This window comes from Uranotaenia lowii, chromosome 2 (assembly GCF_029784155.1).
Source record: "Uranotaenia lowii strain MFRU-FL chromosome 2, ASM2978415v1, whole genome shotgun sequence".
NCBI classification, from domain to species: domain Eukaryota; kingdom Metazoa; phylum Arthropoda; class Insecta; order Diptera; family Culicidae; genus Uranotaenia; species Uranotaenia lowii.
The window spans coordinates 83,343,541-83,357,136 of record NC_073692.1 but is presented as its reverse complement, the minus strand read 5'-3'; the positions used below and the strand labels follow the sequence as shown (position 1 = coordinate 83,357,136).

The following is a 13,596-nucleotide window of genomic DNA, read 5'->3' as shown; positions in this document are numbered from 1 at the left end:
TTTATTTTTCCACATTTTTGCCATTTGGTCGTATTTGTTGTTTCTGGATTCGGATTTGTCGTGTAATTAAAACTGAGCTAGAGAAAGAGATAACTGAATTTTAATCGAATTCTCAAAGATTAGACTCATGATAAGAAGCCTATTCTTTTGATTAATTTTCATTATTTATGTTGAAATATAACTGCTTTCTTCGGAGTGGCTTTCTTAAAGCGCGTTACTATCTCTGAGAAGCTCTAACAATCGCCATTAACTGCGGTGTTACTTCATTGCTGCGGTTGTTGGGGTGAGAAAAAGCTATCTAACATAATCATTGTGGCTACCGGTACTATATGACCAGCACTATGGTCGATCTTTATTTTATTTAATTATCATTATTGAACTCTTGAGGCCTGGAGGTTAAGGCCGATGTTAAATTTAAAGCATAAAATGCTAACTTCATCTTCGAATCAATTGATTCATCTTTAAATTGAGAAAGTTCATTAAAAACAAATTAAAAATATATACGCATGTGGTAGACAAAACTACTGAAAACAACGCTGCTTATCATTCCAAAGCCAATAAACAAAACTCAGTGGAATTGGAAGCAACTTGTTAAGCGAGCTACATCAGAGCTTTACTATCGCCAAGCATGTTTTCGCCATTCAGCGTGTGTTTTTTTTTGTTATAATCGTCAAGACATTTAGGACTGATTCAGAGAAAGAGCCCCGAAAAAAAACCTTAAGGTTCAAATGCCTCAAGCAAGCTGTTAAGTTTATTTGTGCCAATAAAGCTTTCAAGGGTATTCTCATCTGGTTTTAAAAGTCTTGCGTAGGGATTAAGATAACTAAAGAGTAGGTTCTCGTGTGAGTTTTTGTTTTGGTTGTCAACGATTTGGATAACGAAAATGCCTAGTTCTCAATGCAAATGAAGTGAAATATTCGCCGTTCTAAGTTTTTGGATAAATATGTTGTTTAACCCTTGAATGCAAAATGATGTTCTTTGACAAAACTAAATGAAATCAATATATCTCAAAAACTCATTGATATTGTGTAATCACAAAAGTAGAGTAGATAATCACAAGGAATTTCTCAAAACAGAAATTACCGTAAACTGGGGAAACATTGATCACTTTTTTAATTCACTTTCGAATATTTTGGAAGGGGTTGCTTTTCTGTAATTTTTTTTTTAAATACTTAGGGGAGAATGAGGATACTTGATCCCTGGGGATACTGGATTCCTTAGCTATATCTCGAAACTGGAATGTCTTACAAAGATCAAATGTTCTAGAAAAATGTGCCAAAATGAGCAAAATAACAATGCTTGTAGTTTAAATTTTTTTAACAAAATAATTGTTTGAGTAATTGAACTTTGTTTGAAAAATTTCACAAAATGTAACTTGAAGATCTTTTTCCATCACTTTAAAATGTTCCTTACATGGGAAAATTATGAAAAAAATATTTGTTCCAATGCATCAATCGTTTTTCAGAAAAAGTTTTCTAAAATGTTGATTATGGGTACAATTGATCCCCCTTCCAAACGGCATATTCTTCTTCTGAATTGATCGTTATGATTGCTGATTACGAAATAACTAATATTTATCCAAAAACTAATATTTATCAAACAATTGTCTGAAGAAAAGAGCAAAAATAATTAATTTTCTCTTAATTATAAAAAATAAGGCCTTTAAGTATGCAATGTTATTAGCGTTGAGACAAATTTATAGCATTTTCTTCTTATGTCTGCTATAAATTGTGAAATGAGAACAAACATGACCAAAATAGTCAATTAACATTCTATCTTGGGGTTTTGTTTGATTTTTATACAAGGATTAGGGCTTCCTGAATAAAAGATCAAGTCTCCTTCAATAGGGGATCAAGTCACTCTAACTTCAGAAAAATCGCAATTTTTGTACTCCCACGAAAATGCTTCTAGTTCATCAACGGGTTCAAGTATCGTTCTAATTTTTGGAGCATAGAAACCTGAAGTTACAAGCTGTCAGAAAATGTCAAAGACGGCGAGTTGCTAAATTTTTCCAAAAAGATATGGTGAAAGTAAGAAAAGGGGATCAAGTATCCCCACTCTCCCCTACTGAGGTAAGGAGTATAAAGCATTATCTTTGATAGCAGAATATTCAAAAGACATTAGACTATAACCAAATGTTTGTTAAAAAACCAGATTTCATATTTCGGGGTAACTTTGATCACTATGGTTATAACGTATCTAAACATCTTCCTAATTATTGTTTTGATGCCAATTAGCACAGAAGGCTTAAAACATCAATAACAGTAATGTTTAGTTTGGACTTAATCGAATTTGTTGACGTTTTCTTTCAAAAACAAATATACTTAAAAGATTGACAATCCTGCTGCATACATTTAGGGGCAAAAATTATAAACATTTCTTAATATTTTTTGACCTCAAAAACAAATGAAATTTCACCTTCATGCAGTTCCCTAGGTCCTCCCACCGTTCCTATGTTCTTTTTTTTATTCAAATTTAACCATTTGATAGGGTTTTTAGCAGAGATGTACAAAACATTCGGCGCCGGATACCGCATAAAAACCGTTAGGCCGGCTCATCGAATAGTTGAGCTAAGTAATGTTGAACATCTAAGCAGTGGTTTTCCAAGTGGTCCCTAACGCACCCAAGGGAGCGTTTAGAGTTTTTAGGGGAGCGGTGAGCTAAATTTTGAAATTCGGGGGGCGTTTGAAGGGCTCAGGGGGTCGATTCACACATTTTCAAAAATTACGCAACAACTTAGAATTGAAATAACAACGAGTACGTTCAGTGCCTAACAATGAAACGACTTTGAAGTACTCTGAAAACCAAATTATAGCCAGGTTAAGGACAAATATCTGTAAACTCACAAAGTTGGCAAGTTTTTGACTCTATAAATCACAATCACAAACAGATTTTTTTTAAATAGTGAAAGATTTCGTATACGATCTGTATATTGATCGGGTTTTGTAAGTTTATTTTGGGATGTACTAAAAATCATAAATTTTGGATGGGAATGTGTTCCGGGTCATATAAATTTGATAAATTTTAATGTTTATACAATGTATACAATATACAATCTTCGATGAGAATCTGTGATAAAATGCAAAAGGAGAATGCAAACGAGTGAATGGATCTTTTATTTTTAGTTCTGATCTGCTGATCTTTTGTTAAATCTATGAAGAAATGAAATTCGGTAATTTTTCATGATTTAACATCAAAAGTTATTCGATTTTCACTAAATTATCGGAATTGAGTTGTTGAGACCTACGTAAAATTTTTAGACCCGCGAAAGAAACAGTTTTCAAATTTGGTCTACAGTTGTCATAAATAAAAGTTTGAACTTTATTTGTTTATTTATATAATCCAACGGACCGAAAGTCTTACTAAATGGATGTAATGGGAAAAGCACTATGCAAAAAAAAACATCTAAGAAGATTACATGAACGATACAACAGTTATCAGGGGCAAAAACTAGCACTAATGGATTAACAATTTAAATAAGAAATTTCATTAAAAAATAGTAGGTACTAATTACACTAGTTTACAAAATTTGAAAAAAATCGTGAACTTAATTGACTGATCAATATTTTTAATGTAAAATCGGGCGCTGAATCCGAAAATGAAATTCAAAAAAATCTCAGTAGAACCGTTTTTGAGTAATGCACCAAACATAAAATTTTGGAAAAATAAAAAAAGTTCTTGTACTTAGATGAAAATATCTCGGACGGCATAACAGTAATTTGAAATCCCTCTTTTACATACTGAAGGTGATTTTATGGTAAAGTAGCCATAACTTCTTCAATTTTCAACCAATTTTGATAAATAACCACTTGAAATCTTTGTTTTAAATTGACATTTAAGCGCAAAAGAAAATCAGATTTTTTAAATGTTACCATCGAGTCTAAAACTTTCGCTGAAACAAAATTTTCTCTAAAAGAAGGCGTTTTTTGTAATTTTTTCGATCATATAGTCACTAATATCAACAATACTGTTGATCATACGCAAAAACAGTGTTCAGATGATCGATAGAAAATTTAATCACCTTCAATATGCAAAAGAGGGATTTCAAATTACTGTTATGCCGTCCGAGATATTTTCATCTAAGTACAAGAACTTTTTTTATTTTTCCAAAATTTCATGTTTGGAGCATAACTCGAAAACGGTTCTACTGAGATTTTTTTGAACTTCATTTTCGGATTAAGGGCCCGATTTCACATTAAAATTGACCTTCAGTTTACTAAGTTCAAAAATGCTGTAAACTAGTTCTGCTGTTCTGTAAACTTTTCATGCTATTTATCTAACCGAATTATCAGTAAATATTTTGTGAAAATTGAAGCCAAATTTAATTTTCTAAAGGATTCTGTTTACCGAAATCTACCAAATCCTACGAGATTTTTTTTGTTATCAAGTTTAAGTATTTGTAGTGAAAAAAAATATATTTTTTTAAATTCTAGTCTTGGTGTTTGAAGTAATTTGATCTTCCATTTATTTTGATTTTTGTCTTGCTACAATTCATGGTTATGCGTTGACCTTTCAGTTTTTTCAAGTCAATTATAATAATTTTTAAATTATACTACTATAAAATTTCAAAAGCTTATGGTTTTGGAATGATGCGTATTAGAATTCTTTTTAAAGAGTTTTCAAAAATTCGCTCAGGGGGGTGTTGAGCTAAAAAAATTAGCGAAAGGAGGCGGAGAAGCAAAAAAATTTGAAAACCACTGATCTAAGGTGTATTTGTGTATCTTTCACTGTAGATCGTATAGGAGAATGCTGACAAGTATCGCTTAATACTTAGATTATCGATTATTCCGGATTTTCTTGAAATGTGAATCCATGAACCATAAATCCAACAAAGAATACGAGATAAGTCAAATCTGGCCGGGATGCCCGGCTTTATTCAAATTATTTGCTAAATCAAATAAAAAACTCTAATTTCTCTTTGAATATTTCAAGATTTGTTGTTCAAAAACAATTTTTGAACTATTTCAAAAAGAAAATAGTAGTGCTTTTTAAACATACAGTCTTCGGCACAGTGCAGATTTCAGCACATTATCGGCACGGAGATTTGCTAAATAGGCATTGGATTTTTGCAACCTCTTCCATGGGTGTAGCTTTTAAGCCATTTGTTCTATACAGGCTTTCTCAGAGAAAATGTTCGTTTTTTTAATATCCAAAAATGATAATAGAATGACCATAAAAATAACTCTAAAACTTTACCTATACAAACTTTCATATAAAACAACCCATTTGCTTCTAAATGCTACTATTCCATCAGGAGTGGTGTTTGTTTGTGAGTCTTCGAAAACACAGATATTTTAAAACTTTGAAACTACATTTTAAGTATCATTAAAAAATCTTCAACTACAAACCAAATTTAGCCTATTTGAAACTCAATTTATAGGCCTTCAAACGTAGAAAACAGTTTTGAGAATTTTTTCACTGATCAAAGTTCCCCCTGTTGACGGTACCTTTGATTAAAACATTTATTTCCAACTAAAAACCGCTTTATTAAAAACGGCTTTTATTGAAAATTAATAAAATATTAATTAAATATAATAAGCTGTACTGAGAGATGATTTTTAAGCATGAAAATAAAACTAACCAGTCAGCAGTCCGTTTGTCTTTTGCTACTCAGGTTAGAAGAAATTATAGAGTTTTTTTTGTTATTTATAACTTAAATTTATTTGGACTCAATATTTGTGTTCCAATAATTTCATTAATTATTATCATCAAATCTATGTAATAAAAAGTAATTTTCTTTTTTTTGTTTGTTCGTTTGTATGTTTGTCTCCAATAGGCTCAGCCGCCTTAAAAGCTAGAGAGCTGAAATTTGGCATGGGTGCTCATTAGGACCAGGAATGATGAAAAATGTTTTTAGATTTTCGGATGACCCCTTTTGAAGGGGGTCGTCCATACAACAACTGTTTTATTCCCACGAACCAAAAGTCATGGCACCCATTTTGTGAACCGATTTTCGTTTCCGTTCGTTTCGTTGGCGGGATTATTTTCAAAATCAGCATGGGCCGGGTATTAGAAACGACCATCCAGAGCTCACATGTACTGGATAGCAAATCAAAGCTTGCTAAGCATTAAAAATATGAAAGTAAAAATTTAGGCCAGTGTTTTTGTACCTTCTACTGTTCAAAGCACGTGCTACCGGTACGAGTATTTGGATACAATTATAAGCCTACATTTTGATTGAAAAATTCAGGTAGCCTGTTAGGAATATATTGACTAGAATATTAGTGGCTTTCAAAGTGCTCTTTACCGCCGCTGGGGGGCTTTGAGGGTCAACCATTTTTATATTTTTGGAATTCCTCATAGAGAAAGAAAAACTTTTTCGATTCAGAGTTATAAGGTCAAGGCTGCGATTTTAACGCTTCAATTGGGATTTTATTAGGGGGTTAGAAAATTGATTAGATAATAAAATTTGAGGTTTTAAATTTTAAACAATTCGATTTCACTGACCAATTTCTAACTTTTGAGTTATCATTGATGACCAATGTGGTCGATTCTACCATCCTTTAATGGGATGTTTGTGCCCATGAAGAAAAAAAACAGAACTCAAAAAAAACCTTTTCCATATTATAAAAATGTTATTTTCGAGATGATTTGTTTTCGATAACTTCAAAAAGCTATTAGTAGAACTTTCAACATTTAAGATAAACTAATAATAAAACAGTGCGAAATTGAAAAGCGAAAAAATTCACACATGCAATTGATAACATGCAAAGTGAGTTTTCAACATGCTTCAACAAAGTTCGGATGTTTTTTAAGAAGTTTCCAAGTAAATGAAACTTAAATATACCATTTTACAGGGAGATCATCCATATTGAAAAGTGGGATAATCTTCAACAGATATTTTCATTAGATAGGGGATGGAAAAGATATAAAAAGCAGTTTAATCTTTTGAAGATAAAACTTTTAGGCCAAATCTATTCAAGCTTCCTAAAAAATGATGGTTGTAAAATATGTTTTTCATGAAAGGATGAATTAGCATACCAGGATTCTTTTTGAATTTCCATTAATTAAAATCTTATAAGGTACACCGGGGTAAGTGGGGACGGTTTTTCGTATAGTTCAACTTTAAAAAATCATTAAAAAATCAGCAGTGGGTAAATTTAAATAAAATCGCGTTCAATGTGATGCAGAACATGTTGTTCACACATGCTGAAGAGATGAGCTTGATAGACGCAAAGCAAAAAAAGTTATCACGTAAATTGTAATGGACTGCTGGTGTCTTCACTTACCCCGCTTTATGGGGTAAGTGGGGACGGTAGATTTTCCCTTTGATTTCTCAGGAAATTTTCAACAAATTTGTGTTTTTTTGGTTGAATACTTTACTTAATTGCTCGGTCCGTTCGAAATTTTGAAAAAAGTTCATGGTATTATAAATAAGGCATCTTTCGATGATTATTGTGTGTAATCCGATATTATCGAAAATATATACTTATTTCAGAAAAAATAAGTACTTTTCCCAACTTTTCATGATCTGAATGCTAAATAAAGCTAAATTGTATTGAATGAAGAAAAGAAATTTGAAGAAATGTGTCAACATCAAGTATGTATAAAGCCGTCCCCACTTACCCCAGATAGGGTTTGGAGACAAAATTTTAGACTTTTGCAAATAAACCCTTTTTTCTCAATTTTTAACCAACGTTTCTTTTCCTAACTGGTTGTTTCGAATGTAAGGGTTGTTTCAATGTAGAGTTTTTCGTCAACAGCCAGCTAGTTTACGAGAAATTTGCGATTCAAAAAGATGCACATCAACTCCACATCGTAGTTAAAAATAGAAAATTTACAAAAAGTCACCGTAAACATCCGCAATTGTCGGAACCGTATCTCTTTTACAGTTATTGGATAGATTACAAGTAAATTTAACATTCTGCATTAAAAGTTTGAAAAAATAGTTCACAGTATTGTTTTAATAGCCACCGTCCCCACTTACCCCGCGTCCCCACTTACCCCGATGTACCTTAACTATAAATTTTTTCGATAATACGAAAACGATGAACAGTGAATATTCTCAATAAAAAAAACTTTCAAAAGACTAACAAAACTAACTTGGCCAAACTTGGGCCAAATTTCTTATAATGATGAATATAAAACTTCCAAAATTTCGAAAAGTCAAACGATTCATTTTGATTTATATTTTATGTGAACCCGAGCAAGGCCGGGTAAAATCAGCTGGTAAGTTTATAAAGTTTAAGAATGGCGTTTAAAAAAAATCAAACCTATAAAATTGATAAAACTTAAAAATAAAAAATATTTAGTTTTTTGAAGAGATTAATCACCGTAATTTTATGTTTGTTACATGAATTTATCAGCCTTATCGGCGAAAATTGATATCCTTTTTAGTAGGGACATCTAAAGATTACGAAATTTTTATAGATGGATGGAAGGTTAGACGAAATGAAAGATGGTGAAAATAAGCGGGTAGAAATTATTTAGAAGCATTATCATCACATATCAAATTTTTGATCCACACGGGCCAACTACTATGAAGTGGTAGATACAGATAGAGTTGCATCTACCACCACACATTAGTAGGCCAAGCGTGGTTCGCCCCACAAGCGGGAAAACTTGCAGTGCGGACGAAATACAATAAACCTTCGTTTGCTAACTGACTCAGTTGGTGCACTGTTTAAGTTATCGGACTGGCAAGTCAAAATAAGGATGTTGCGTTGGGTTCGATTCTCACTATTTTTTTTTTTGGGATAAATTTTCCTATAGAATGATTATCTCATATAATGTTTTTCTTATTTCCCTTGAATGTAGTGATCATTCATCATTTTGCTTGGAGCTCGAGTCTTGAATCCGGTAGTGCTTTTCCAATCATATCATCTGTGGTACAGAACATATTTCAGCGCATTTTGTTTGAATGAAGTTAGCGCCATTGAAATTTTGCAACTTCCTGTTTGGGTTTAGATTTAAAGATAATTGTAATTTTACTTTTTCTTTTCAAATATATTGATATCTGAAAACTTCGTTCATTCAATTAATTTTTTACGCCAAAAAGTTAACGTTCAGATCACAACACAACAAGTCTAGAAAAAAACATTAAAAATAAAACGAACTAATGCCGGCAAAGGATCGATCAACGTTTGGGTCGGCGGCGGCTTTCGTTAACTCTCGATCCGAGCCGATCTGCTGCCCCCAAAACGATGCCGCCCGAGGCTCCCCCGCCTTGAATGGCTGGCTGGCTGGCAAACGCGACGACTCCGACGACAACGACGACGACGAGGCTCTTGGTCGTGAAGCGCCTCGGCACGAAGAATCGGTCGTTATTTTTTTCCGTTGGAGCCCAAGAAACATTTGCGGCACGTGCTCGAACCACCTGGTAAATCTATATAAGTATGATGGAAAGAACGATCTGAGCGATTATTTACATGTCTCCGGTGAAAAGTGATGGACGTTTGACTGCTGCTCGTTGCTAATCGAAGGGTGGAAATTGGAAAACTGGCTGGAGGGTGGTTTGTGCTTGTGGAAAATTGATCTGATCAATTCGAAGAAAAGCGGGGCATAATTCTTGGACTGTTTCGGTTTTGGAGTGTTTATGAACTCTATATTCCGTGAAGAATAAGTTAAGATTTAAAAACAGTGCAACGGATTATCGTGTTATCGTGCGTTCGCTGATAATTGGCGTAGATACAGAAGGAGGAGCGAAAAAGATTGCAAAATGAAGTGCTTATTACTGGTAAGAAGGTGTTATTCATCTGTGTTTTGAATAAAATCGTTGGTGGTCGGTCAAGAAACGAAGAAAAAAAAAACATTTGATACGCTTGGAAAAGTTGGGGCGGTCGTTTCTTGAATAATTTAAAAGTGGCCAAGCTTTAAAGAGTCATGCGAGATAATTTGTGAATGAATCAAGAAATTTGGGCGAGCCGAGCCTATTCGATGCTGTTGTTTGCTACAAGAAAGCGAAAATTGCATAGTGATTTAATTGGTCCGGCAAGACGATAATGGGTGCTTGGGCGAAGCGTTTGATATCAATTTCGCAATCAAAATCACCGGCCTGTGTCAGTTTCGAAAGATTGAATCAAAAGTGATTGGGAGATAATGGTGTACGATGATAATGTTGCGTGATTTTTTCGATTGAAATGTTAAATGGTTTGAGTTTTACGTCGAAAGGACCTTGAAAATTAAAGTTGTTATTTAAAAAATTAAGTAGTATGTTTAAGTTTGAATATCGTGTGACAAGCAGTGAAAGAATCGATTAATTTATGTTATTTATTGTACATCAGCAGATCACATATTGATCCTTACGAAAAAAAATTTGCGCTAATGTGAAAAAATCAAGCATATCTTCAATAATTTGAAGAAAACTAACCTTTAAAAATTCTTTTGTGAGATTTAAAAAAAACCTGGCGTTGTTAATCCCATTATAATTTTACTTAGTTATATGAATTATAACTTTGTTCAGTCTGATATTTTTATACAAGAAAACGAAAGTTAAGGGAATGTTTTCAAATCCTAGTTCAAGAGTTTTCCTAGAAACGATCAAGGTACCGTAAAACGGGGTAACATTGATCACCGGGGTAACTTTTATCAACATGAAATTTTTCCAAATAATCATCAATAACTAAGTCTAAAGTTAAAATATCTCAAAACTTTTTCATACGTTTAAAAACCTATCAATTGAGTTTTAAACTAGGAAAACTTGGATTGTTTTTGAAAACTGCAAATGTAAGTAAAAAAGTAATTTCTAAATCTTGAAATATCTATTTTTCGAGGGCTGCAAACAAACACTTTTCCTGATGAAACCAAAGCGTTTCAGGTTGATTTATGTGAGATTTCAACTTTTTTCCTCAGTTTCCTTAGTTTTGGTGAAGTTTTTGTTGCATTTTGAGGTAAATTTTTGATATTAAAAAAAAAAAAAAATAGGGACATTTTCCAAGAGTAATCCAGTCTAGGAAAAAAGGCTTGAATTTCAGTCAGTCAAAATTTCATTTGTTTTCGTTGTTAAAATTTTATAAGTTATGTTAAAAAATCAGCCCCACTAATTTATGCAGCATCATTGTCCATCTAAAACCCACATATATGTTAAGCGTATATGTGAAGCGTTTATTTTATTTGTTTCACTTGGTTTAAAATATCCAAAATCTATCGAACTGCCTTAGCAATTGATAAACTAGCATTTGTAAATATTTTGATGGTGTTTTTTATATTCAAGAAAACTCGTTAAAACCGTCAAAATTGAGACTGATCAATGTTACCCCAAAGCATCCATTTTGAAATCCAATTGAAAGTAGTCTAAGAAATTTTTGCAACCATGTTTTACGTTCATAGGAGTCCAGTACTGGTTTAAAAACATGAAACATTCACCTTAGCAGAAAAAATAATTGTAAAATAATGAAAAAAGTGATCAATCTTACCCCGGGTTACGGTATATGTTTGAAAATGTTTTCCAAAACCTCACAAAACTCTTTCAAAAGCAAAAAAAAATAGTTTCCATCAAAATATTAGGAAGTTTACAGAAGTTTATTCGCAGGCGTGTGAATGAATCAATTTGAACATTAGAGCACATTCTCATGTTTTTAAATTATTAAGACAATTGTAAAACATGTATTACAGAATTCGGTCCCGAATGACCTCCCAAGGTTAAAAGGTCTTTGAAAAATATGATTATTCACATTTCAGTACATGCGAAAACAATAATTAAAAATCAACTATAATCGAAACGAAAAAAAAAAATCAAAATCAACATCGTTGAAAAAAACAAATCTATCTTTTAGGTTGATTTGTTTTTTTTTTGTATTTTTGACATGGTTTTTTTATTTGAGCTTACTCTAATCACATTCGAATTGATATGCTGATAAATGTATTTTTGAGATCGTTACAATTTTTTACCAAACTTTTTTGACAAAATTGTGTTTTAATCATCTTCAACTATTTGCGGTAGCTTTCGCATAAGTATCAGTTTTTTTTAAAAAAAAACGTCTTTTTAATCATGTGATACAATACCGATTATTTATTCTAACTTTTTCATTCAGCTCTGGACAAATTGTACTTAAACCAACAGTTGTTATTTCGCCCCAATAACAGTGAGATGTTTTAATAAAGGGTGTTCGGATCAAAATGTGGTCAAACTAAATTGCGCGTAAATCGATTTCTATTTGTTTATACAAAAAATCAAAGTATCCTTCTTTTTGAAGTTCAATACGTATCGGACGGAAAAAATGGTCAGTTAAGATTCCGGTCGACCTAGTCAAAATTGGCAAACCTTTCGTTTTACGCCTGCCATTGAGAGTGTCCTACCCGGGATTTTCCGACCGGGAACTCCCGGGAAAAAGAAAAATTCGGGAATTCCCGAATCCCGGGAAACACTGAAACAACCCGGGAATTCCCGAAGCCAATGAAAAGTGCTAAATACTAAAAAAACACGATGGAAAAAAATGGATCACATTGAGCAAGGAAAATGAGTTATACCTCGATACATGGCTTAGACTTTTTTTTGTTATAAAAACTGGTTAATACATTGAATTTGATAAAAATGATTTTTCGTTCGAAAACTTAGTGTAAAAGTTAAAAACAACAAAGAATCTAAGAAACCAAACAGTTCCAATAAAGAAACGCTACGAAAAGAATCTGGATGTTCTATTTTGCAACATTTATCATTTTGAACTACAGTAGCAAAATGATTGGCTAAGAAATGACTCATTTTGAAACAAATCTGAAAATTTACGAGATTTGATGAATAACCTGAAGTCTAGCTAACTAACTTCTATCGATAGTGAAAAATCTTTCTCAATTATTTTAAAGTTTTGCAACAAGAATAAGTGATGTTTGTCGATTTAAGTAATTAGTTTTTGGGTCTTGGGTTTTATAATTCCTTGTTGATTTTTGAGGCAATAATAAATTTCAAATGTTTTGCAATACTTCTATCTAATATTTAAAAAAAAAACCATATTGATAGGGGTTTTTATGCAGTAGAGTGTTCAATCTTAATTTTCAATTTTTCCCGGAATCCCGAGAATTTCTGAGAAAAGGATCAAATTTCCCGATCCCCAGTAACGGTGAAATACCCGTGAAATGGACACTCTACTACTGGATCAAAGCAATCGAAACATTCCCTTTAATTCAACCAAGGTATTATTTAGAAAATTTCAGGTACCGGTATTTTGATAGCAATTTATTATCTTCCTAAGTAAGCGTTTTTGATTGATGAATCGCAATCTGTTTATTTCAATGGTATTTTTTCGGAATTCTCAGAAATTGATTCGGGGGTTCCTCAAGGTTCTATTTTGGGCCCTATTCTGTTCTCGCTATTCATAAACGATCTTCCTTTGGTTCTGAAGTTTTGCTCAGTGCATCTTTTTGCTGATGATGTTCAGATATACGCAAGTACTGATGGTTGTTCTTCCTTACAGCAGTTAGGTGCTCAAATGAACCATGATCTTTCTAAAATCCACGAGTGGGTTGTTGATAACCTTCTGCTTATTAATCCAGCAAAAACAAAAGCACTTTTCATCAACAAGTTAACTCCATCTGTCCTACCTCCTAAACTTTATTATGATGGACAAGAAATTTCGTTTGTAGACCACGCTGAAAACCTTAGTGTTATTTTTGAACAAAGTTTCTCTTGGGACCGCCAAATAATCTCCCAATGTGGTAAAA

General features: G+C 32.7%; 1 protein-coding gene across 2 annotated transcripts in view; it reads left to right on the top strand.

The window, feature by feature from the left end:
* Nucleotides 1-13,596, top strand: part of LOC129747667 (uncharacterized) — a 35,804-nt gene that overhangs the window by 17,671 nt on the left and 4,537 nt on the right. Inside the window, exon 1 of one of the 2 annotated variants that reach the window (XM_055741973.1) lies at nt 9,354-9,676. The exons of the other annotated variant lie outside the window; for it this stretch is intronic. Within the exon in view, the coding sequence (XP_055597948.1) occupies nt 9,659-9,676 (18 nt within the window). The 5' untranslated portion in view covers nt 9,354-9,658. Of the gene's footprint in view, nt 1-9,353; nt 9,677-13,596 lie in introns of those variants that run through there. 2 annotated transcript variants of the gene reach the window in all.